General features: G+C 37.5%; 1 protein-coding gene across 1 annotated transcript; it reads right to left on the reverse strand.

The window, feature by feature from the left end:
- Window positions 1-4,680: 4,680 nt before the first annotated feature.
- Window positions 4,681-27,208, reverse strand: ankrd52a (ankyrin repeat domain 52a). The gene is made up of 28 exons (XM_079402110.1): window positions 27,035-27,208; window positions 26,306-26,389; window positions 26,034-26,112; window positions 24,720-24,790; window positions 24,397-24,597; window positions 23,542-23,629; window positions 23,254-23,396; window positions 22,395-22,607; window positions 22,192-22,270; window positions 22,003-22,117; window positions 21,105-21,187; window positions 20,703-20,820; window positions 20,431-20,499; window positions 19,947-20,087; window positions 19,785-19,847; window positions 19,476-19,587; window positions 19,301-19,372; window positions 18,942-19,143; window positions 18,766-18,853; window positions 16,373-16,490; window positions 16,077-16,296; window positions 15,896-15,983; window positions 14,980-15,066; window positions 13,871-14,016; window positions 13,677-13,759; window positions 13,500-13,582; window positions 11,551-11,642; window positions 4,681-9,080 (listed from the first exon to the last, which is right to left on the reverse strand). Exons 1-28 carry the CDS (start codon window positions 27,059-27,061, stop codon window positions 8,830-8,832), a joined length of 3,216 nt encoding a protein of 1,071 aa, XP_079258236.1. The 5' UTR covers window positions 27,062-27,208; the 3' UTR covers window positions 4,681-8,829.
- Between the last annotated feature and the right edge of the window lie 637 nt (window positions 27,209-27,845).

A 27,845-nucleotide genomic window follows, 5' to 3' on the forward strand; every position in this document is an offset into this window, starting at 1 on the left:
TTACAACACGGTAACATTTTGTAGTGTTCAGAGCAACAAAAGAAAGACACTCCACACCAAATTGTATGTAGCAATAGCATTTTATTTCAACATTACCAATTCTAAGCCACGATACTGAATGACAAGACCTACTGGCTGCAGCAGTTCATGAACCTGACTAACAAAAACATATGGGATATTTTTTTTTGTCTTTAAAGTCAGAGAGACCAATTCATTTTTAATAAGCTCAAATTAAAAATGATTATGTTCTTTCTTTCTTAAATACATGTACAGAGTTTCACATCTGTTAGTAACAAGTAACAATTCACAAGCTCATACTATGAATTAACAAGGCAAAGTGCTTTCAGGATTGCATTGTCACATAAGGAAATGAATGGCTTGAGGTCTTTTTGTGGGGTTGAAAGGGTGAGGGTTCACCTTCAGGTCTAGGAGGGGGTCACGTGACCATCCTGACAGATTCAGGCAGAATCCACCGAATTCGCCCCATGCCCCCAGGTCCAAAATGGATATGTACAGAGGTACAAAGTTGGCAGGGTGGCGGATAGCTAACGTGGATTAGCCAGTGACCGGAGTGGTATTTTTGGAAGGGCGTAAGGCTAGGGAACTCTACATACCCCATATTTTAGTACAGAATGAATGTGCATAACTCAAACCAACCAACCCCCTTTCAAACCCCCACCACCAGTAGAAAATTGAGTTGTTGCTTCAGTACTAAAGTCATACAACCATCCACGCACTCTACTGAACTCGACCAGATACACGTACATACCATGAAGAGCTGTAAACTTGAGTTCAGAGCGCTCACAGTGAACATTTAGAAGTGAGAGAAAGTGAAAGAGACAAAGAAATGGAGGGAAAAATGAGCACGAATATAAATGCCAGCTAGTAAAGGCTGATATTTTTCCCTGTTTTGTCAAAGTAAAGCAAAGAAAGGAGCGATAGAGGCAAGACACATATGACATCATTTGAAATATAATGGGGAGAAAAGTGGATTCGAAGAAAGAAAAAAAAAAAAATAATCATAATACAGTCTGGCTTCACATTCCAGTGGTACACTGTTGTGCATACACTTACAAATATCATGTTACACACAGACAGACACACAGTCAAGTACGTTAACTGTCGTCTTATATCACCGATTGTTGGTTATAAGTTATATATCTGTTCATATACATATTTTTCATTTGTCATCAACAATTGGTGTAGTTTTCAATGCATCAAGCTGTAACACAGAGGTAGGATAATGCTACTTAAAATGCCTCACGTTTCGCTAATTCTAAACCATTGTGTCGGTGATGGGTCAGGCTTGAAGCCGAGCGGCAGGTTTTTTACGCAAGCAAGTGGTGATCTTATTGGTTGATACGGAATCAGTGTGATGTCGTAGACCCTGCAATGGTCCCAGGCTTCTGCTGGTGATGGTATCTCCTACACGTTCAACTTAAAGACAGGATAAGAATATTTGCAGATATGTCGATGAGGTATACAGGGTTGATATGACCCCTGTTTGTCGCACTCGCACGCACAACACATACACACTGGGTGCTGCCCTACACGATCGCTCGCTATGTTTCCATCGTCGAAACAATTAATGGAGAACGGCTTAGAGTTCAATACTCAAGTAAATAGTGCAGTTTTGTGGCCTTTTTTTTTTTTTTTTTTTTTTAAAGTCAGGGTCACATTTCCTTTACGTTGTAATGCTTTTCAAATACTTGGCATGTTCAAGCAGAGCTTGGAAGCAGTGACAGTAACCCTGTTTTAACAGGAATCCATCTCAGCCACTCGGTTCTGCGTTTCGGCGATGGAAACAGCCACGGTGTAGTATTTTTGCTTTTTTTTTTCGTAACCGCAATCTTTTGGAAAGTCTTAAAGATGGCGGGTCCTAGTGAAACTGGATTCAAACACGGGACGCAGGAGGTCCGCTCGATTAAAGCCAGTCGCTTTGAAATGGCCAAATCCTGCACGCATTCCAATTCACATTCAGTTTGACTGAAATAAGGCTCTCTCTCAGCACTGAAATCTCTTATGTTGGATTCAGTTACAAGAAGAGGGTGTTAACCTAAGGTGCCACAGATTACATAGCCAGGCCAAAAGCAGCCAGAGCCAACAAATCTTTAGAAATATACAATTGTCTCTTGATACTTGTATTGCTTGTTCTTGAATGAAATCAAGTGGCCATCTCTACAGAGACATACATTGGTCCTATGTTGTGAAATACTAGATTACTTTATTCAGTGTGCTCCCTGTGATATCAAATATGAAATCATTGATTGCTTGAAGCCAAAATGAAGGACCTTAAAGTAAGTTACAACTTAAGGTTTTCTGAAGATTATATGACTTCTGGTATTGGTTATCGGTACTTCTGTTTTGTAAAATGAAATTCAAAAGGAATGTTTCTTTATGATACAGGTTCCACTTTTTTGTTTATTTTTTAAAACTTAGAAAGACATTTAATGACAAATATTGGGATCTTGATGTCAGAAGAAGAAAAAAAAAAAAAACTGATCCAAAGATAAGCAATGAAACGTTCTTTGGTACCACATAACATATGGCCCAAAGTTCAAATGTTGTGTGGGGAGAAATAAAACCCTGCATATTTCACTGCTGACAACAACAACAACATTCAAGATACCATTTCCGAATAGAACTATCACATCTCTAAACCAAAAAAACAAACAAACAAAAAAAACTGTAATTCTAGGCAATGCGCTTCGCTTTTGGTATCAAATAAATTGATTAGAGGTAAATGAACAGATCTAAACACCCCCCACCACACACACACACACACACACACACAAATGCTTAACATGCCACGAAAGCAGACACTGACTTTAAGTGGCGCTGGAGAAGGTACATGGAAAACAGCACTCTCTGACCTATCAACTGATGAGCAAACAGAAATGCCATCTTTCCAGTAAGCAAGAAGTATTGATAAGGCTTTGACACCTATCACAGTTTCCACCAAGTCCATTGTACATTCTACAAGAAAGTGCCACTTATGGAGGCAAAGCAGGAAGGAGTTCAAATTTATACAATCCAAAAAAATAAAGTGAAATAAAATACCCTGCTTAAAGAAAAGAAAACACAAAACATGATGGATGTTGTAAGAGGGCATTTTCCTCTATTAAGGATACTATGGCGCACAAAAAAGTTATTGCACTTCAGTCCATTTCAGGTGGATACTTTGACGTCGATACAACAGAGAAAAGGAGTCATGCCAACATTCTACAAGACACTGGGTTACAACTAATCTCCAATGCATTACCACACAAAAACGACACGGCACACGTCTACTTCACTAAAGAGTTCACACGTTGTAAAACTAAACACGTTTTTTTTCCATACAGAGTTTGAACAGGTCACTAGCTAGAACCGATCAAATGTTTCGCTGTTATGGTTTCATTCAATTTACAAAATTTCATTATTCATCTGCGGTGTCGTGACAAATTTGATCACGCGTTTTGACGGCTCAAAACGCAACCACGTGGATGGTGGCTATTTTTGAAACTTACAACAGTTGTTCATTCATAAGGCTCACTAAAGGTGTAAATGGAAGACCATACCCTGTGGCATGTACTTGATAACAAAAGGCACAATCCCACATACTCGTCACAAAGTGTAGTACTTTAAAGAGATGAAGATGCTTACAGACTCCAAAGAAATAGCAGCATGCCACGCAAAGCAGTCATTTTCTCAAATCGAAGCCAACAAGCAAGTAAGGTCAGTGTTAGATTTACAGATGAACTTCTGAAGGTCCGTGATCGGTCATTGAAGCTCTTGGGCTATCTCTGGTGGCACTATGCAACTCTGCGAGATAAAAGAAAGTATCCCTGCATAGCTTTTTTATTTTTTTTAAAGGGATCCCCATGTGCCCTGTCAGATCAGCCATTCAGTCAGGCTCCGGTGGTCTTCTATCTAGCCTTATGAAAACAAGCTGCTGGCGACAACAACAAAAAGCAGCTATTTTTTATTACATCATTCGCTTGCAGATTTACAATTTGAACTATTAGCGCTTATTGAGTAGAAACATGAAGTAACACTAAGCCAGGGTGAAGGACATCAAGTTCAAGAGCACCCCTTGAAAACATCAATGTTTTCCATTTCAAGGCCTCGGAACGTGACTTTAGGATTCCAGTTGCACGGAGCATGCGTAGCTAAAAGCCCACCAAATTTCATGTACCAGTATATATATATAGCACGATAGATTTTAAGGACAGCTAGTTTACGGGGTAAGATTGCCCCGACAAGGCAATTCCGACCACACTTCTTGAGGAATTATGTACAGCACATCATCTTGTGCTCTTGTTATTTACCTTGTTAGAAATAATTGCATTTAAAACACCACACAAATATTTACTACCTAAATGTTTCAACTAAGACACTGAAAAATGGGGAGAAAATGTATCTACTCTGTCTTGTATAAAATAATTTAGCATTGGATAATACATATTTTTTTTCTTGGATGTATTCCCAAATATTTTACCATTCACTACCCGTGTTCCCATACTGATTTTTTACTGTTTTTATAAATCAGTACTTTAGACGTTTAATTAAGGAGAACCTAAACCCAACATTATCAGATTTTTGCTTAATGAGTAAAGTTGATCAAACATTAGCTGTTCCAAATAAATTTTACAGCTAAATATTTTAAACAAATGTATTAAAAAAGTTATTTTTTTTCTTAAATATGTTCGAGTGCAAAAACTCCTAATAAATTCCATGAAAATGATTATTTTGAGGCCAAAAGCCATTATGGTACATCTTTCAGCAAAACAACCTATAGAACAGTGTGCTTCTTACGAATCTCACCGAAACGAGATTCCAGGTTAACGACAAAATCTCTCAAGTGCTGCGACTACTGAACTATACCGTTTCCTCTTAAGGCAAAAAGTTGGGAGATAGACATAGGTTAAATGAAACAGGTGTTTTGAGTATTGCCTTAAATGGATGTGTCTTCAAGTAGTAGGGACGCTGAGGTCCACTGAGGTAAATCAGACATTCTATCAGCCATTAATACCTTTGCGAGATAAAAAAAATGATAGATACAAAAAAAATGCGAGGATGGACATACAATAAGGACACTGAGTTTGCTACAATTAATCTGCTTTCCAACAAAATGGTTACAATTATTAGACGACTCTAGTTTCCAACTGCCTGCATGTAATTGCAACCATTATAGCTTGGTCAACAGGCAATGAAAGCTGGCCCTTCATAGCAAAGCTGCGTTAAAAACAAAAAACAAGCTCACAATTTGCTGATCCAGAATAAAAAAAAGAAAAGCTATGTAAATGTGTCATTTTGGTAAATGTCAAATTTGCCCTTCGGTTAATAATGAAATTAAGGCGTTTCGTAATTCCATTGCTTCGAAATAAACCTCAAATTATCAATGGTTTGTGGGAACTATCGATTACAATGGAACATTTATAAAACATCATTTTTGATGGAGCCGTTGACTGAATGACTCAAACCTGGCTACTCAATTTATAAGGGCAAATGCTAAGTTATGGCTTAGCCATGAAAGCTTTCAGATGGAGGTGATCTCCACCAAGGGCTAACCAGCCCATCAGTATAGCTTAGTTACGAATATACTGGCATTTTTAGACAGTCTGATTGTGAATGTACTGGCATTTTACAACAACACACTATGTGGATCTCCAAAAAATATAAATGGGCACAGTAGCTTATGTTAGCTTGGACTTCGTTTGTTTTCTTTTTTGGTAATGGTCTTGACACACACTCAAAAACTGAACCCAAGGAATCATTCATTCACATTTTTTCAAACGTATCAAAATGAGAAAGGAAAAAAAAATTATGGCACTAAATGATTTAGGGAGGATCTTATCAGTATTCTACCCTACAAAAAAAGTCTTGCCACTTTGTGACCAGTTCCCTTATTGTTCGTACACAGAACATTTAATGCACCAACTCAGTCTATTAAAAGTTCCGAAAAGGTTCACTTCCAAAGTTCCTGTTGTCAAGCTAATTATTTAAATAGCTAACTACTGCATACAAGTTTTTCACCAACATCGAAGCAAGCTGCTACCATCATGGCATACATTCGACAAAACAATTCAACGATTTTAGTGCAATGCCAATAAGACAATTAGAAATTTGAGGAATTAAAACAAGTAAGTTTTAGTTTGCTTTGACTGGATAAGAATTATTTTTGCTAATAAATAGACGAAGATCACCTCTAAAAAAATTTGCTCCAAGATACAATCGAAAGCAGCAATTTTTCTTGCACCAAAATTAAATGTATTACTAATCACAGGCTCTACGGGCACTTGATTTTCAAACTCAACTACATGTGGTATGACTAGCTAGACTAAATTTATCATTTTTTTTTTTTGTACAACTACAAGCAGTTTAACTGGCAGTGCAAATAACTTCAAGCTCATCAACTTGCACTTCATTATCGTACCCTGTGCAGTCTACACTTGTACTGATGCCCTCCTCCAAACCACAGCAAAAGTTATTGTACGTGATAAAGTCAAGCTTAAGTACAGGTAAATAAGCTTGAATTAAACTCCCACAAGGGACTTCCTCTTAGTTATGTAGCCCACTTAGAAATATTTCCCAGCCAAAACACTGCGATATAACTTGACTAATCTGATTTGCACACATGCACTTTTGTACTCTTGCAAGTAGAGGTCAGACATTTGCCCATATAAAGCTTGTGACAGATGCAAAAGCGTTTTTTTTTCATCCTTTTTTGTTACTGAACAAGCAAGTGCTTTATATCAGGTCTGCGTGGAGTGGAGAAACTTGTTTAAGCAGCCAAAACCTGTCATTACAATGACAAAGAGGTCATTTCGTGAATCAGTATAAATATGCTCTCCACACAGCCTTTAAACATCTAACGTTACCATTTCGTTTGTCTACACACCTTCATTCACCCATAAAATATCAGTTAATGTTACAATACTTCAAAGCTACTCTAAATCACTAAAAACCTGATATACTGTAATGAAAGCAATAGTATTGGTATAATTGAGAACCAGTCCACATTTCACGCCTGAAAGTATGCATGAATTCTTGAATAAAGAGATATAGATTTGTATAGCTATTCCTAATTGGAAGAAAAAAAAAATGTTGAAGCTTTTGCTTTAGGAAAAAAAGAAATCTATGGCAAAATTAAAAGCCCTTTCAACTGATTGTCTCATTACTGACTGAGCATATATTGCCTGTTTGTGGTGCACAAACAAAAAAAGGGATGTTTCAAACACTCATTCACAATGTTCTTATTTTGTGTTTAGGTGCAAAAAACCTAATGGAAGCACAATCTTAACTTCAATTAATTAATCTACCTTTGGCAATAAGGAAGCATTTTAAAAAGAGCAGGGGTGAATGTTATTTTGGTACTTCAATTGAAAAGATAATGCCTTTTTGGATATCTATTAGGTTTCTATTAAAATTGTAATTAGAAAGCGCTCGACTTTGGTCATACCCATGACTGCTCCTCAACACCATAAAAAAAATGTAAAAAAGGTAAAGTCAGCGTAAGCACTTGACATATACACTCCCCAAAGTCTAAAACAACCCAAATGGGTTCTGAGATATGAATCACACGTCTATTCAGGTGATCGATTCATAACGGATTTGAGAGAAATACTCATGTTTCACTGGTCGAAGCACCATTTCGACGACTTTAAGGGAGCGCATATGGTGTGTTTAACTGACTGGCCCCTAGGCAGACAAAACTAAATTCAGTAGGCACGGTGAAAGCAACTCCACACTAAATATTATAACAAAGCAATAGATCTAATTGAAGAAATTTTATGAGGCCCAAAAAGAAAAACAAATAAAACCAAAGGTCCCAAGGAGAAAGTACTGTGTATGACGTTTGCATCTGTAACAACGTTTGTGCTTTCTATACTTGATGAGCATCTTCAAAATGATGTTTAAACGGCCAAAATCATGACACTTAACTCCTCTTTCTTCTGCCCACCTACAAACAGTGATCTGGACTACCCAATACCTTCATTGTAAACCAAATATGAATTTTCAACCTCAAAACCCATCCAAACACTATCCCTTTTCTCTCTAACAAGTAAACAAGCATTATTTATATCAGACCCCTCTCTCAGGAGGCCATTGGTCTTTTGGCTTAAGGTAGTATGGTTTCCCTTCTGTTAATATGATTCTGTTAGGTTGTTTGTTTTTCCTGATCTGTGCTAAATCAGATTGCACATCACATAACCTTGAAACGTAATCAAGTATGGGATGAAAAACTTGGACTGTTGCGCAAAAGTGGCTGTCACACATACACGTGCACGCACGCACACAAACACTCACAAGACCACTATCAAATACATGGTCCCGCAAATTCATGCAAATCTAGTGTAACCCGTTTAAATTGTTCCTCAGGGCAGGCTGTAAATTCCTATGCAAGGCCACAGCGTCACGCAAATAGGAGGCATGATATGGAAACCGATCCATTATCACTGTTACCATGGAGACACACAGCTGCATAATTCTAACATGAACAGAGTCGAATCGACCGCAAATAGAGAAGAAATAAAGGACTGACTCGCCAGTGATGGATACTGGTTCGAATAGATGGCTTAGATTCAGATTTTAGACTCGTACTGAATGGACAGCATCTAAAATGGGAGTCAGGGGGTGGGAGGAAAAGGAAAGCGGGGGAAAATAAATAGAAATAAATAGCTAAATTCGTCCTCTCGTGTTCACTCTCTACTGAAATGTGAAGAAAAGCTTTGATACTGGCACAGGAGGGATGTGTGGCTGTAATTGCATATAGGTTTATCTAGGTGTGTAGAGAGGACCAAACCAAGCGACCACGCTTTTTTTTTTTTAGCGAGTAAGAACGCCTTACTCGGTCAAGTAGCCATCCAAGCCAATAGTAGCACCATGGCGATCTTTTCCGTAACCATGGCGAAGGCCTCCATTGGGCAGGGGGGGACAGGCGGCGGTGATGCCACAGTGCTTGAGCAGGTTGAGGCTGGGAGACGATGGTGAGGATGAGGAGGGCATGGAGGAGGAAGGCTTCATGGTTGACAGAATGAGAGCTAGGCAGTCGGCAACAGCTTTATTGGATGCGCAAGCCAGGGCTGGCGTATGACCTGTGACGTGACCCAAAAAAAAAAAAAGAGGAATCTTAGTCAAAGAAAAACTCATGCAAATATAGCAGTTCCATGATTTACTGAAAGTTTATTAAACGGATAATGCACCCAAAAATGAAACTTCTGTCATTAATTGCTCACACTCATGCCCCTTTTGTGCTCAAAGAAAACAAAGATAATTACTTTATTCAACAATTTCTTCTCTTCTGGGACAGTCTGCCTCCATTAATGAGAGCACATGGTACGAGTGTTATTTTTGTTTTCTTTGTGCACAAAGAGTGTTCTCGTAGCTTTGTAAAATTAAAGGAACACTCCACTTTTTTTTTTTTTTTTTTTTTTAAATAGGCTCATTTTACAACTCCCCTAGAGTTAAACAGTTGAGTTTTACCGTTTTTGAATCCATTCAGCCGATCTCCAGGTCTGGCGGTAGCACTTTTATCTTAGCTTAGCATAGATCATTGAATCGGATTAGACCATTAACAAGCGATTTTCTAGGCCGATATGGCTAGCAGGCACAATGATATGACGTAGCGCCTGAAAGTAGTCCCCAGCTAGGTAACTAGTTATGATATAGCTGAGGACTATATAAATGCATCATTCATTCATTCATTGCACCTGCTTTAAGGTTGAACCACTGATGTCACATGGACCATTTTAATGATGTCCTTACTACGTTTCTGTGCCTTGACCGTGGTAGGACCTTTGCTATCTATGGAGGGTCCGGAAGCTCTCGGATTTAATCAAAAATATCTTAATTTGTGTTTCGAAGATGAACGAAGGTCTTACGGGTTTGAAAAGACATGAGGGTGAGAAATTAATGACAATATTCAACCAGTATTCAATTGCAAACAATACGTCTGTGTGTGTGTGTGGTGTGTGAAAAAGTGTTGGCCCTCTTCCTGATTTGTTTGCATGTTTGTCACACTTCAATGTTTCAGATCAAACAAATTTAAATATTAATCAAAGATAACACAAGTAAACACAACATGCAGTTTTTTATTATGAAGGGAAAACTAAATCCAAACCCACATGGCCCTGTGTGAAAAAGTGCTTGCCCCCCTAAACCTAATAACTGGTTGGGCCACCCTTAGCAGCAGCAACTGCAATCAAGCGTTTGTGATAACTTGCAATGAGTGTTACAGCGCTGTGGAGGAATTTTGGCCCACTCATCTTGGCAGAATTGTTATAATTCAGCCACATTGGAGGGTTTGAGCATGAGCATTCAGGATTTTTTGGTAGACAGCTGAATTCATGGTTCCTTTTATCACAGCAAGTCTTCCAGGTACTGAAGCAGCAAAACAGCCCCAGACCATCACACTACCAGCACCACATTTTACTGTTGGTATGATGTTCTTTTTCTGAAATGCTGTGTTACTTTTACGCCAGATGTAATGGGACACACACCTTCCAAAAAGTTCAACTTTTGTCTCGTCAGTCCACAGAGTTTTCCCAAAAGTCTTGGGGATAATCAAGATGTTTTCTGGCAAAACTGAGACGAGCCTTTATGTTCTTTTTGCTCAGCAGCGGTTTTCGTCTTGGAACTCTGCCATGCAGGCCATTTTTGCCCAGTCTCTTTCTTATGGTGGAGTCATGAACACTGACCTTAACTGAGGCAAGTGAGGCCTGCAGTTCTTTAGATGTTGTTGTGGGGTCTTTTGTGACCTCTTGGGTGAGTCGTCGCTGCGCTCTTGGGGTAATTTTGGTCGGCCGGCCACTCCTGGGAAGGTTCACCACTGTTCCGTGTTTTCGCCATTTGTGGATAATGGCTCTCACTGTGGTTCGCTGGAGTCCCAAAGCTTTAGAAAGGGCTTTATAACCTTTTCCAGACTGATAGATCTAAATTACTTTCTCATTTGTTCCTGAATTTCTTTGGATCTCAACATGATGTGTAGCTTTTGAGGATCTTTTGGTCTACTTCACTTTGTCAGGCAGGTCCTATTTAAGTGATTTCTTGATTGCGAACAGGTGTGGCAGAAATCAGGCCTTGGTGTGGCTAGAGATTTAGTTTTCCCTTCATAAAAAAAACCCTTCATTTAAAAACTGCATGTTGTGTTTACTTGTGTTATCTTTGATTAATATTTAAATTTGTTTGATGATCTGAAACATTAAAGTGTGACAAACATGCAATAAAATAAAAAAAAATCAGGAAGGGGGCCAACACTTTCACACCACTGTATATAACGCATAATTAGACTAATCAGGCCCAACTAAAATGGGGATAATTAACAGATGTCATGTTCAGAACAGTAAATTACTAGTATGCTAACTTGATCAGTATTAATATAGGATTTCTAATAATTATTCCATGGAAACAATTGCACAATATACTTTTTACCCCTAATATTAGTCTTTGCACCAGTTCATGTTTCCGTCAGCAGCTCACGCAAACTTTTCCAAAAATTAACAACATGAATTTGTCTGTATTGTATTGCAAATTCATTTGGAAAAACCGCAGCAAGGCCTGTCTTACCTTCCTCATCCACTGCCAGCACTGTGGCTCCACGATTCAGCAAGGCCTGAACCACAGTGGCCAAACCATTCCTGGCGGCAATGTGGAGGGGCCTGAAATATTAAGAAAATTAAGTTGAGAATGATTTTAAAATGTTTGTCCAGTTTATTCTGATTGAGTTTCAAGTAAAAGTGTGTAGGTACTGTGCCACAAAGACAAATCAAGCAAATGTTTAAAGCTAGTCAGCAGTGTTATTTTTGACAGCAAATTTTGATTTAGTTTTAGTCATAGTCTTTTGACTAAAAGACCATTTATTTTTAGTCATATTTTAGTCATCAGCTGCGCGAGTTTTGACTTATACATCTGCATGCCATCACATTGCCCCAGTGCTCCAGCAACTTCATTGGCTCACGGTTCAATCACATATTGATTTTAACCTATAAAAGCTGTGCATGGGTTGGCTCCAGATTACTGTGATTTGGTCACTCTTTCTACTCCTCACTCTCTTCGCTCTGCTGGTTGTCTCTCCTTGTACCAGCCTCATTGTAAATTAAAAACCATGGGGGGGGGGGGCTTTCTCTTATAACGGGCCTAAGCTATGGAACACATTACCTGCGTTCATTAGGAATGCTGCTTCCTTGGATTGTTTTAAGAAACTTAAGACGCATCTTTTTAGTAAAGGTTTTAATTTGTGATTATTTACTGTGATTTTATTTTGATATTATGTAGTTTTGGTTTGTACATGTTGTAGCGCTTTGAGTTTAAGAAAGGCGCATTACAAATACAATTTATTATTTTTAGTTTTAGTCTAGTTTTAGTCAACTAAATATCTAATGGGTTTAGTTACAGTGCATTTATTAAGCATTTCTCAAAAATGTCCAAACTCATTATATAGGTTTGATATTAAGGTTTTACCACGATAGACAACGATTTTACTGCGGTGACACACAACATGTCTTTATGTTAAAATGAAATAAAACCACTTCTCAAAGAACAAGAACATGGTCTTTTTTTTTTATGAAATACCAATGGTTATATAGGATAATTATGCATTCTTTATAGAAACTTGTTTACCATATTCTTCATTCTTTCAAGCAGAGATATTTATTTCTATAAATAAATTTAAATTAATCTTTAGGGCTACTAAAGTTTTTCAGTCAAGAACAGTGAGTGATTTTCTGTCTTTCTTTTGTTGCTTGATTAACATCAATGCCACAGACAATAGCAACTTAATTAGACTAATATCCCATTAAAACCGAATGCACAGCTGCAATGGATGCAATGTACTGATACACGTTCTCTCTACTGTTTACGTTCACTTAAGACGTAATCAACTGTGTTTACATGAATACTTGTCAAAACGGACAATTCATCACATAATTTTGTGTGTAATTCTCTGTTCATGCGACGCGAGAGTGTACTCTCGCGCTGTGAGACGCGCTTTCTCTGTGTGTGTGTATGCTTCAGTGTCTGCGCTCAGAAAACCGGACCGAATCGAGTTCTCTCTTGCGTCGTCAGATTTATCCATATGCCTTCTCTTCGTTTACTCCCACATATTGACATTTTTTAACGTTTTATGAGACGTGCAGCAAGTGTATTATAGCTTATGTCCAACCGGTTCATATGTATGCATCTAACCTCCTAACTATGCACTACAGAACTATAGTATGTTCTGAATGAATCTCTTCCCAAATCGTCCCTCCCTAACATTTTTGTCTCTTTTTTATTTGTTGACAAATGTCAATAGATTTGTCATAGTTTTTGTCATTCAAAAAAAAAAAGAGTTTTCGTTCGTCATAGTCTCGTTGTCGGTGAAACAAATGTCGTTGATGACAATTATGACTAAAATTGTGTCAACGAAATTAACACTGCTAGTCAGGATACTCAAAAAAGAGAGCAATGCTATGACATTGCTACAGAGCTATGAATAATTGTCCTAGTTTGCAAATACAACAAGCAAAGAAACTCACATCTGAAGCATACTGTTGGTTGCATTTATAAGGATAGGGTTGTGGATCTCCTTCAAGATCAGCATGGCACACATTTCATGAGCCTTCAAACAAACACAGTTAGCAATATGCACAACATTTAAGAAATGTGATCAAGAGAAAATTTGTGCTAAGTTTAAATAGAGGGCAGTTTGTTACCTTGCTGCAGGCCAGGTGCAGGGCAGTGTTCTTATTCACATCCAGGAGGGACAGGTCGGCTTTGGCTCTGTGCAGCAGCAGGGCTGCATACGACAATAACAAAAAATCAGAAATTACTAAACTCTCTATGGAGACATGAGACTTGTAATGTCTGAGGGTTTTGGATTACTTATCACACATGGTATAACTCTTACCCACAGCACCGCTTTGGCCATTGTCGGCGGCCACCATCAGTGCAGAACGCCCTGAGTGGTCCACGGCATTGATGTCAGCTCCGTGCCGCAGAACCAGCTGCAGCCCAGCCACGTCCTCGGCAAATGCGGCCGCGTGAAGTGGGGTCCTGAGTACAAGACGTAAGCACATAGTCATTTAGATAGTTGATAACTCCTGTACTGGTTTTGAATTTCTAACTACTTTACAATAAATATACATTAGGGCTGTCAAATTGGCTGAAAAACTAAATTCGAATTTTGTAATAAAATATGATCTATATTCGAATATAAAAAGGCATAATTTCTGTTAGGGGAAACCAGCTTTTGGCTTCTCTCCTGAGGCCACAAGAGGGCGCGTCGAGCAAAATATTACCGTATTAATGCACATTTCTTCATAGCAATAACAAAAACAGGACTATCTTAGAAAAAAAGTGCATAATGTTTAAAACAATGTTTATAAACCATATATAATTCATTACGTTGCTTAAATAATTAGAAACAATAAGCATCATGCAAGAATGCATAGTTTAATACTAAGGACCGAAAACCAATCACAAAGAACAGCCTCCTTTTTTCATTTAAAAACATGAGATGCAGTGGGTTGCAGAAAAACCACCATAAAGTCTCGAGACATGTTTTTTAAAAGTTAAACTTACATTAATTTTTACATGTCTTTCTAAACATGCCACTCTCTTGTGCGAGACACAAGTGCAACAGTGATAGATGTCCCTATATAGAAAATGTGATATGCATTCTGTGTGAACGGCTTGGTTTCAGTTTTGAGGTAAACAACATCTCAGCATTGACGTTCTCTTTTTCTGCAATATTTTGAATGAGCAGCGCCGCATCCAGTGGGTTCAACTGGATAGGCTAAAAAAAAGCATTAAAATGCAATGACACCTACATCGTCACCGCATCTTGTGTGCCACATATGAGGCTGCCTGACGCACATCTAAAATTCGAATGCAGCGGGTTTTTTTGCATTCAAATGTGGATTTTTGTTTTAAATTTGACGAATATTCGAAATTCATATTTTTTTGACAGCCCTAATATACATATATAATTGTTTTTTAATAAATACTTGCACCAACCTTCCTTTGGCATCCCTGATGTTTACCAGCGAATTACAAACACTGGATTCCAACAGCAGCTCTGCAGAACCACTATGGCCATTAATGCTGCAATGGGATGACAAGAACATGCAGCATAGCGATTAGGAAACATACCATACATTATATATTCAATATAGTTTTATTTCAATAATCTTTGCATATCAAAAACTTAATATATGGGTTTACTCCGCAGAAAACATTCAATGGCTAATTTCGGTGGCTGTAAAAAATTAATTTGAACAAGAATCCAAGTACACTATCATTAAAAAGTATGGGGTTGGTAAGATTTTACAATGACTTTTGAAAAAAAGTCTCTTATGCTCACTAAGGATGCATTTATTTGATTTAAAAAAAAAAAAACTAACATTGTGAAATATTATTGCAATTTAGTTTTCTCTTAATATATTTTAAAAAGCTAATGCTCATACGCTGATTTAGCGCTCAAGAAACATTTATTATTATCAATGTTGAAAACAGTTGTAATGCATAATATTTTTGTAGAAACTGAGATTTTTCAGGATTCTTTTGATAAATAGGAAGTTCAATTGCATAAAATATATATATTTCTTTTGTAAAAGTCTGTCAATTTTAATGTGTCCTTACCATATACAAGTATTACCTGTGTGGTTTTTTTTTTTTAATCTTACTGTCCCCACACTTTTGAATGGTTGTGTACACTGGGGTGGAACTGGTTTAAAATTAGTGAGCATTTTTTTTTTACACCATTATATTACTGATTTAAATTTGAAGTAATCTGGGTACAAACGGCAAAGATGATGAACAAAATACATTTTCAGTTCAGTTTCTGTTTTCCCAGGAATTATTTCAAAAAAAAAAAATAAGATTTACATCACCTTTGAAACTGAAAAAATAAATTAAAAAAATCAATACTCACAGAGCACAGTGCAGTGGGGTGAAGGGGTTTCCCTCCTGGATACTACATGGTTTAAATTCAAGTAAAACATCCAAACAGTCTTCATGACCTGTTTCACAAATAGCGCAAGTCACCTATTTAACTTATGACAGTTTTAGCAATGCGAACGAGCCACTGAGGCTCAAAAGGTCTGAGCTCTTACCGTGATAGGCTGCCCAGTGTGCGGGTGTGTAGCCGTGGCGGTCTGTGATTGGGTCGTGGGGATGGGAGTGGTCAGCAGCAGAAAGAAGATTGGAGAGAATGTCAGCATGGCCGCAAGAGGCAGCCAGATGGACTGCGGTTCGCCCCTGAAAATCTCTGCTGAGGACTGAGACACTGTGGGACAGCAGGGCGGTTATACAATCCTCCCGACCCATCACCGCCTACAAAGACAGACCTGGTTAGAAACCTCCCATTATGAGGACAATAGCAAAAGCTTTATTGATTTCAGAATCTCACCCCTCTGTGTAAGGCTGTTCTTCCTCTCCTGTCTCTCATATCAGGGCAAGCTCCTCTCTCCAGCAGCAGATGCACACAGTCAGTGTGTCCCCCCAGCACTGCCAGCATTAGTGGAGCTCTATCAAGAGAGAGCGAAACAGTGACATTGATATCAACAACTGTGAGCTGAAAATGAAAATGAATACAGTTATGACTATTTTTCACCATTGTTTGGGAACATTTTAATAACACAATTACAATTTTTATGAGGATCTCTTATCCAAAATGGAAGTGCTATGCATGACTTATTTTGTTTTTATTTATTTGAAAATGACTGTGTTTGAACTGTTATGTGAATTACATATTTTGACACTTAATTGTCATACCAATAACTGAGATTACCAAATCGTCTTTTGTTTACATCTCTGAAATATAGAAAAGTATTTCTGTAAAAAGAAATAACACTGCATAGGTTGTGACATGAACAGTACTTACCTAAAATATTTATTAAATGCTAAAATATCTCTCTTTATTTCAAGTTTTTTGGAACCCAGACAAACTGCTTATTACAGTCTTGTCACAGATCGTAATTGTTATTACTATTAGGAATAGTATTAGTATACTTTCATACAATAATAATTTATATTTTACTGCAGTATGGTTCAGTAGCAAGCTCAAGACTTCATTTCACATGAAGACCATGGACTTAAAATATTTATAACTTAACTATTTAGTTATTTTTATATGATAACTATATTAACATAAATCGATGCAAGTATAAATACAATTATAAAAATGTAAATACAATTATTATAAATAAGTACTACATAAAAAAATACTATACTTTCTATAAATTTATTCCAACACTCTAACCCCCAGTTTCACAGACAAGACTTAAGCCTAGTCCTAGACTAAGATGTAAATCTGAGCCGTTTCAACTGACTGATCTTAAAAATGTCAGTGCTTTTGTTTTGTCTTAAAATGCACACCAGAAATGCTTTTTTCTAAGGCAAGTTTATAAAAATTATTTAAATGTCCTAATTAAACTATGGCCTAATCCTGTCTTAGGCTAAACCCTATCTATGAAACCGGGCCAAAAATGCTGGGTTATTATTGTTTTTTTTTAGCCTGTTGGGTCATTTTATTGGGTTATTTTTTATATTGTTTTTGCCTAGGTGCTAGGTAGTTTTTCTGTAATTAAGTTTCTGGGTTATTTTTCTACCCAATCGCTGGGTCAAAATAACCCAGCCTGTATTCTGTCTAATACCCAGCATTTTTTAGGGTGAAATTACACCGTGTGCCGAATTATTAGGCAAGTTGATATTCTGGTCATATTATTTTTCCAAGAACATTTTACCAATTCCAAACCACTTCAATCTTAATAACTACTATTGACTTTGTATTTAATAATTTATAAGTGATATATAATTGTCAACTCTTGAGGAACCAGCATCACATCCTCTTGTACCACTGTTTGAAGAATTCATTTTCCAGAATCTGGCAGTAAGTTTTAGGAGCTCGTTTTAGTTTAGGAGACTTTTTAGGATAGGAGATGGACTAAAAATGAGCACCTAAAACATACTGGCAGATTCTGGAAGATAAATTCTTCAAACAATGGTACAAGAGGATGTGATACTGGTTCCTCAAGAGTCACTCAAAACTTATCGGTTCATAAAGCCTATGAAAAATCAGTCTTAATGTATTTCACAACACTTCAGCATGTAATTCTTATGAAGTGAGGGTAATCTTTGGGGATTTTTTACCCAAGCAAAGTCCCTGAGATCCTGACACATTGCACTTCTGGAGACTCCAGGAAGGTTGCCGTTCTGGAAAATGGTGGCGTTGGAGACTAAATGGTTCCAGATAGTTTCTCACCTAATTCTTAATTCTTTTGAAGTTAACGTATCTTTTCTTCTCCACTCTGCTGACCCAATGAGCATTTTGCTGCCCAATGGTCATGCCCTAGCTTTGCAAATTCTATAATTGCATTAGCATTCCATCCTTCTCATGGGCATTCAATAATTTTTGACTTTTAGTCTGAGTTAAATCTCTTTTTTTGGCTCATTTTATCTGTAAAAGAAAACCTGCCTAATAATTCGGAACCTGAATATAAGGAGTTGTTGACTTCCAGTCTTCATGGACAATTATATATCACTTATAAATGATTAAATACAAAGTCAATAGTAGTTATTAAGATTGATGTGGTTCGGAATTGGAAAAATATATGACCAGAATAAACTTGCCTAACAATTCGGCACACAGTGTATTGTAAATCCTTAGATTCAATCAGATTATGAAAGATGCATTACCTGTCATGTGTTACCTTGTTTACTTAAAATGAATGCTGTGAACATGAGCAAAATTATAAAAAGCATTAAAAAGAAAAAGTAATAGAGCCAACAGCTCATACATACTGTCCCTCTGCATCTGTAACATTAACAAGGTCGGCTCCCCCCTCGCTACAGAGCAGCATCCGCAGACATTCTGAGTGGCCGTTGGCAGCTGTCAACAAAAAGCACACAGCAACTTGTCAAATTCCCACAGAAAGATGAGATTCACAAGCCAATTTACACATACGTGCTCTCTGTACCTGCAACATGAAGAGGGCCCCATTTGCTGCGGTGCTCTGTGAGCAGGCAAGATGCTGATTGGCAGAGCAGCAGCTCTACGCAGCGAGCATGTCCTCTTTGAGAGGCCACATACAGCACAGAGCGCCCCACCGGGTCACAGGCATCCACATACGCTCCAGACTCAATTAACACGGTGACACATTCCCAGTGACCCGACTCCACCTGACAGCAAAAGGAGATTGGAAGAGTCATTTCCTTTAATATTAGCTCATTATATATCTATTTTGTGGACCAACAGGGGGCAGTTCTCTGCAGAATTACAGAATATCTGCTAATCTATATTGCTGCTGATTTTTATGTCTTGACATTTTGTACATACCGCCAAGTGCAGTGGGCTGATGGACCCGTTGCTCTCCTTGTCTCCTAGCGTGTTGAAGCACATCTCCAAAAGCTACAGAATCAAGACCAAAATATGAAGCATGTATCAAGTGTTTTACTGTAAGAAAATGTCAAAAATCACAGTGGACGATGCTAGAGTGAGAGGTCAATCTCACCAGCTCCAGGTTTTGTTTGTTGCCGTGAGCTGCAGCATAATGCACAGCACTGTATCCTTTAGTGTTGCACAGAGATGGATCAGCACCATTATCCAACAAATGCTCCACACACCTGAAAGTATCCAAACACATGGGACTCAAAGACTGAAACTCAAAACAACTTTCTTCATACTAACATTCAAAAGTTTTGCATATAATATAAAGCATATATAATATAATTATTATTTAAAATAATTCAAGTGGAAAAAAAACAAGTAAAAGCTGCTAAGATTAGGTACAGAACTTTATTTACAAACAAAGAAAACTTACAGGAAGGATTCCTTCTCCCCATCCTCTTGGTTCTGATGGGTGCTGGCATGGGGTCGGTCCGTTCTGAGAAAGACACCAGAAATCAGTAATGCTGTGTACACCATGCACAATTATATTTAATAGATGCAAGATGATGTGTGGGTGTGTGCGAGTGCATTTCACCTGCAGAACGCAGTCGATGCAGCCGAGTAGTGTAGAGGTGTACAGCCAGAGCGGTCACGCTCATTGACCTCCGCCCCCGCTCCTACCAGAACCACCACACACTGATACCTCCCGTTAGCAGCCGCATAGTGCAAAGGAGTCCTGGTGGAGGGACACAAATTTAAACACTCAAAATACTGGTAAATCTAAAAAAAACAAACAAAAAAAAAAAGGTCCAGCATACTTCATGTCAAAATCCTATATTTAAAAGTAGAAACTGCACTGAAACCAAAAACAATCAGCCAAAATAAATTGGACAAAATTATATAATTAAAAAGTTGATATAAAAACTGAATATTTGAGTGTTGATTATTAAATGTGATAAAAAAATTATTGCAGAGCATCACTAGTTGGGATAAGGAATATTTACATCATGCACACTTCAGATATGATCATGACAGAAATTGTGAGCATCCTATTTTAATCAAAGAAAGAAGATTTGCACCTTCCAAACTTGTCCTTCTTATTCATGTCAGCTCCACTGCTTAAGAGCAGGTTGAGACATTCAACATTCCTGAATGAAGAGAATAAAGGATATGCTTAAACATTTTAAATAACTTTTTCAATTACATTCAGATGCTGGCTGTTGAGTCAGAATGAGCAAAAACGACCTTGGTTGGCATTTGTGCACATAAAATGCTGTTATATGGGACACCTGATATAAAGTGGGCCAGTGGCTTTTTAAATAGCCCATTCTAAGTAGAGCTGCAGTCTCACCCTCCAGAGGCAGCAGCGTGTAGACAGGTCCTCCCAAAGTTGTCTGGGGTGTTGATGTCAAATCCGGCCGAGAGCACATGTTCTTTACTCATTGACAACACAATGCTGTAGAGCTGACCTGCAAAAGTCAATGCAATGTTAGTTGGAGGAGTACATTGTCACTTTGGTTGGCAGCAAATTGGTCATGAGAAAAGCAGTTAATAGACTGCTTTAAGCCTTCAGTCTATTACTAATGAAGTAGCATGGGATTTGACATTTTTTGAAGTAACATGCACATAAATATGACAACTATTTAGTACCATATTATTACAATCACAGCACTTCCCTAAGGGACAAGGACAAAACCATTTTTATTTGGCCCTTGCTGTAATTGGTCACTGTATATGAAGAAATTGTGCGTACCTGAGGAAAGTAGCTTACGACAACAGTCAGAGGACCCATAGAGCACAGCTAAGTGTAGAGGAAACATCCCATGAATTCCTTGTCTGTACAAAGAGGACAAATAAGCAAATTATTTCATTACACAAGCCACAAGCAGATAACATGCAAACAGAGAGGAGATTAGAATCTTACAAGGTTTACAAGGAAGAGGGGTAGACTGTGCCATTTTCAAATAAATTGTCAGAAATACAAGGAGAAATGAGATGCACGTGAAACAAATACACCTAATTATATGTGAGGGTGTCTGCTAATAACTGAACTGTTGTCACATTTTCATGAACAAGCAAGGAAAAGTGTAATATTCAGAATTTTTATTTTTGCAGTGATGCAATCTTCAACATTTTGCAATGACTTGCAACATTACATGACTATTTTTTGCTCTTTCTTGCTATTTATTGAGCCAGTGACACACTTTAGCCCAGTGTCGATGTTGTTAGCTAAAACTAAATCATATGAAAAAATGTACAATTTTGCAATTGCAATAAACCTAAAATATAAATATTAAATGAAAAACTGAAACTTATAAAAATGAAATGTAGTCTTGGCAACTAACTGAATTAATTAAACTACTCTCTAAAGAGTACTAATCTTTATAAAGAAAAAATAAAAATATTACTTAAATTAAAATCAAGATGAAGTTGTTTTTTTCATTTATAATTTATATATTAAAATAACACTGATTCAGCTCCACATACCATTTTGCATAAATGTAATTCATGATCATAAGCCACAGAATTTGCTTAAGATTGTATGACAAAGACATTATGAAATTGTTATATTGTAAAAGGTGACTTTACTCCACTCACTACAAAAAACAAAAAGACCTAAACAAAGTCTCACTCAACAAACATGTTTGTACCTGGCTGTGTCAGCACCATTTGTCATTAAGGTGCTGATAAGCAGCTCGTGGCCATACTTAGCAGCAACATGAAGAGGAGTATTGCCATATCTGTCCACACAATCTATCTCCCCACCTGAGGAGACAACAAGTGGGGGTTAAATACTACAAAAGGAATAGGAAATTGAGTGAAAAAGGAAAGTAACTAACCATTTTGAATGAGGATCTGAGAGCGAGTGAAACGTCCATGAATGGCTGCCATGTGCAAAGGGCTTTTCCCTTCTTTACTCTGTGGAAAAGAAAAAATAAAGAAACATCTTTATTTAAAGCATGCAAAAATTCAAGTCAAATACATTTAGATCATCCAATCAGAGCAATGTCTTAATAAACCACTCCCGATTCCCTATCCAGACCTGCATGTTGACATCAGCACCGTTGTTGACCAACAGCTCCAGGCAGAGAGCCCCATTAGTGGACACGGCAGCCAGGTGCAGGGGCGTGTAGCCACGGTGGTTGGGTTGGTTGACGTTGGCCCCACGGTTGACCAGCTCATTGGCTACAGCCTCCTGTCCCGTGTAGCAGGCCACATGGAGAGCAGTGTTTCCAAAGGCATTAGGCTCATCAATCTGAGAAACAGACAGCATGGAATAAAATATCCTGTAAACCAAGGATCAACCATATTTCTTTTCCAGGAAAATGGACCAAAAATATTGATGACTCATTCTGCACTACAGATTTTTGCCACCATCTCGCAAGTACAAAATCATGGGTCATAGCTATGACATGTCAATAACTTATTGACAAGTCGTTCAAATACCTGCCAAAAAATATTTTTATATTTAAATTATATTGACAACATTAAAATATTCCCATGAGGTGGGTTCCAGAAACAAATTATAATCACTTAAGTAGACCAAATCCAGGGACATCCGATTCACTTTTGGCCTAAAATTTTTTTTTTTTTTTTTTTTAAATGATTCATCTGTAAAAACACTTTACATTGCAATCATTTTTGACCCATGGCCTAGTGATGAACAGCCGCTGGGGAACATTTATCTCGGTTAGAAAAGGTCATGTTGTCCAAATGCATCATGTTTGAATACGGTTGACTTCATATTTCTGATGCCTTATCCCATATTGCTAATATCTTTAATCTATCAAAAATGAATTGTTAAAATGATTTAGGAACTAGACACTTAATCTTTGGACAAAAAAATAAATCAAGAAATAGGAGAAAAGTGAAAAAGCTTCATGTCAAGCCCTGGCGCTGACCTCGGCTCCATTGCGTAACAGGTACTTGACCACATCGACATGGCCACTGGCAGCAGCAGCATGGAGAGGGGTGTATCCTCGCTTGTCCTTACAGCTCTTATCCGAGCCCTGAGAAACCAACAGCTTAACCACCTCCAGATGTCCTGGAAGAAACAAATAGGGAAGTATTACTACTACTTCCAGGAATCACCAAGTAGCTAAGTAGCTAAAGATGATGAAACCAATCAATTGCTATTTAGCTACAGAAAACACCTAGAACACTTCAGAAAGATAGAAGTATATACTTACCAAGGTAAGCTGCCCAATGAATGGGCTGCCTGTCCTTCTTGTCACTGGCACTCAGATTGGCTCCCTTGTTCAGCAGCAATTTAACCATCTAGTTGGCAGCAAATCACAAAGTCACATTATATCGGTTTACTAAAGCCATCTGTGCATTAGAGGCATCCATGATAACGTGACAAAAAAGCAAAGTCACAGTTTTAACCTATACAGGCAGAGATGTAAAATCAAACTGGCACTAAGGAAGTTAAAAGGACTGGTATTTAAGTACCAAGTTAATTGCTTTTATTATTGTAATATAATTTTTTTGTGCTGCATTAAAGCACTTAAAGCAATATCAACCTGACATCACAAAAAAATATGGATAACTATTTGATCTACAGTGTTAATATAATTTACACAAATTATTCATATTCAATCCTTGAAGGCTCTGTAAATCTTGACAATTATATTTAAAAAGTTTAATATTCAATAATAAAAACACAAATATTGTAAAACATTATTGTGATTGTGCACAAAATGTATTTTCTCAAATATTTAATTAAATATTAAAATATAGAAATATTATAGCATTAAAAATACTGTGCACAAAATTTGTGATTTTCTTAAATATTCAATATATTAAAAATACAAATATTATAAAATATTTAAATTACTGTGACTGCACAATATGTGCAGCGAAGACTAAATGCAGCAAAGGTTATATAAAATGTTACATCAAAACGGAAGTAACTGTACTCGCTCTAATGGCAATTTGCACTTTCACAATCTTGTGGAGAGCTAAAACAAAGATGTTGAGGGCTGAAGTGGCCCACCCTGTCGTTTAATTCACCCGAGTGCATTAGATGAGTAATTCCACCCTACCTCCTGGTATCCACTCTGAGCAGCGTGATGCAAGGGCGCTCTGCCCGTGCGGTCGGCCATATTCAGGCTGGTCACATGGGGCAGCAGGGCCTCAAAGCAACGTGTGGCTCGGTTGGCCGCTGCAATGTGCAGTGGTGTCTGCCAGAACTTATCCCGCACGGTAACGTCAGCTCCCTTCCTTAGCAGCAGCCCCACAGCCCTCTGGGTAAAAAACAAAATGCACGAATCATATTAAATTACTAAAAATGCTAAACAATGGCATGAGTAAGCTGTTACTCAGATTGAGCCTCCACTCAGGCTTATAAATCACACAGGCTGCTTACCTCGTTTCTGGAAGCAGCTGCTCTGTGCAATGGCGTTAGCCACACATGGTCCTTTGCATTCACATTCGCACCTATGCAGTTAGGTGAACCAAAATAAGGAAGAAAAACAGATTTAAAGAATGAAGTTAATAAATGACTAATACTTAAGCAATGAAGTAAAAAAAGCCATTTCACATTGTGAATTGATTTGTGGCTAAAGGGCGTTGTTAGGCATGTCATGTAGCAGAGCCTCTCATACCAAAATGCTTATATATATATATATATATATATACACACACATTAGTTAATAAACAATAAAACCATTACGGACAACTTTTTATTAAAACACTTAGCAAATTAAAAGGTGAAGCGTGTCATTTCTGTTCCATTAGGGTCAGCAATTTATCAAAATAATGATTGTTTCCAAACAGGTCACAAATTCATGCTCTTGGTTGAGCCAAAATTCAACCAAGAAAAGTACAAAAACAGAATTGGATTTGGTTCGTTAGATGAGATGTTAAAGTGCCTCGGGCTGAAAATCAACCGCTTTGTTTAGCAGGCGCTGTGTAGTGACATAGACCAGTGCTGCAGTTTTGCCTAAAAATAATAATAATAAATCAATCAACAAATAAACAAATACAAAAGTAAATATTTCAATAATATAATTGACACATTAGCATGTTCGCGGTTCTCAAATATCAGTTAATAGTCACATGGCATGCAAGTAAACAAATAAAAATGTCAAATATTTTTCAGTAAGTGTTTTGATTGAATTTATTTTAAATTGGGCTGCACAAATCAGTGAAAAAGTATTTTGATTATTTGGTCATATACTGCAACTTGAACTGACTCATTGAATATGAAAATGTTTCCTTTTGCTACTGACAAGACATCCAGACAAAAATAAAGCATAAACACATTAGCGTAGAAATGGAGTTTGCGTGAAGCAGGATTTACTCTTAACAGAGCAGTATTGTAAGCTGCATGCGTGTAAATGAGCAATGTCGTTTGCATGACATAAATCCGACTTTGTAACTTGTTTCATGAAATTGAACCTTTGATTTCATAATTGCAATTTGATAAGACCACTATTTCAGTTTTGTTTTGAATAATTGTGCTGTCTATTTCTTTATTTTAATGTTACATTTGATTTTGTTAATTATAAGCTTTTCATTAATTCTCAAACTCCCATTTGGAAAACCCTGATATAGACTGAACTTATGCGAATGGGTGTGACGCCATAAATTTGACTATTTTATCCAATCAGCTTTTGATACCAGATCTGAAAGAAAACATTACTGCATATGGTGGCAGCACTGCTGTTTAAGGTCATACCAGCGCTGATGAGAAGCTCCATTATTTGAAAGTCCCCCAGCCAGGCAGCAGCATGAAGAGGTGTGCGGCGATCTTGGTCCTGACACGAGAAAGTAGAAAAAAAAAAAAGTTAACAGATTTTTTATTTCCTGTCCACACTGGCGTTTTTAATTAAGGGCCCACACTGCCCATATGTACAGTCACCCAGACAATCTGTCCACAGTTATTACATCACATATGCAGATGAGACACATAATTCATGCTCACACTAAAATGCGCCATTCGGAACATACCAGTGCATTGACTTCATCTTTCTTGTGCAAAAATAACTTCACCTCATCCACATTTCGGTTAAATATGGCCTGGACCAGAGGCGACTGGAGGTGGAAAAAAAGGGTGGATGTTATGATAATGCTATGAAACATGACAACAAATTCAGACATTTTGTTTGAGCAACTTCTGATTACAGTGTATAATATTAAAGGTCAGTCGTGAGGTGTATAACTGTATGATTATAATCAAATATCATAAATCACCGAGTATCATAAGAAAGCTGCAACAAAACAACACAACCTGCAATTGTATCTACGTAGATATAATAAATTTGCATACAGTATTGATATATAAAAAGGGATTACTTAACAAAAGCCAGAGTATTTATTAAATAGATGAATAAACCTGTGCGTTTTAAAAACATAAACACACAATAGATGTTTTCCTGTGCGGCTGGCTGACACCCAGCTCATTAGGCTAGCAGGCAGGCTAACGTCTGGGCGTGATAAAAGGTTTATTTTTCATTTTTATGGCCTCTTGGGTAGCCCTACTCTAATTTTGCAGTAAAAACGTGACGTTTACAGATAAATGCATAACAAAAACGCAAGTTTTGATGCGAGAACTATAGGGAAAATGCCATAATCCATCGTCAGGGAGCTAGCTAACATACCAGGCTCTGCATGCAAGCGCAGAGAGCGAACAACAAACTGCTTGATTTTCGCCACTCGTCGGGTTTTAATATCCCTCACCTGGTCTGAAATATTGAGTACCCCCATCTCCCTGCGTCAGTCGGGCCGAAAGTCCCTCATCAGTAAGGAATCGAGGCTGGGAAACCAAAACGACAATCTTGTGTTGCGATTATAGACGTGATGAGTGAGTCTTTAGCTGGTGAGGCAGATGAAAATAGCGACACCAGCGTGATGGCCGCCTGCTGCACCAACTTTCACAATAAATGCCCCTGAACTAAACCTTGCGCTGCAAAAAGGGTTTTCAAATATACATTTTTGCTGTGTATGAATACTAGTTTGGAAAATATTTACTGTGTTAAAATTAAGCATATTTTTATACAGACATTTGGAGCACAGAGTTAAGGCTGCTCTGTGCCTGCTCAAAATTTAAGATATAATGCCACATAAAACAAGTATGCGACGCCTGCTTTGACACACCTTGGCCTCTAGTATAAGGGTATACAGTTTAAAATGGGTTGAATGTGTTGGAAATGCATGAATCTCTGAGAAGCATTAAACAGTGTGTTTAAAGATGCTTAAGACCTAAGAAGCTCTTCTGTGCCGCCTTTGATGTGTAAATTTGCCAATTTTTTAAACATATAAACCTGTTAAGAAAAATTAGCAAGTTAAGCATTTTTTACAATGCAACTTTACATTGGAACAAAACTAAATCCACAAATGTTTTATTTCATACTGTTAAAAACTATTGATGAAAATATAATGAAATATAAGCACATTATCATGATTTCTAGGCTTTACAAAGCAGAATGATGCACTAAATAATATAAAATGATGTAAATGTTAACTTTTTCTTTTTTTAAAGTAGCTAGGT

The sequence above is a fragment of the Barbus barbus genome (genome assembly GCF_936440315.1).
Source record: "Barbus barbus genome assembly, chromosome: 41".
NCBI lineage: Eukaryota > Metazoa > Chordata > Actinopteri > Cypriniformes > Cyprinidae > Barbus > Barbus barbus.

Bases quoted from the DNA above. Each gene is read 5' to 3' on its own strand.
- ankrd52a (XM_079402110.1), bottom strand. From the start codon at position 27,061: ATGGGGGTACTCAATATTTCAGACCAG. The intron at 24,598-24,719 runs GTAAGCAGCCTG...TTTTTTACCCAG, and splicing joins CAGCTGCTTCCAGAAACGAG to AGGGCTGTGGGGCTGCTGCT. The intron at 23,397-23,541 runs GTAAGTATATAC...TGTTTCTTCCAG, and splicing joins TCATTGGGCAGCTTACCTTG to GACATCTGGAGGTGGTTAAG.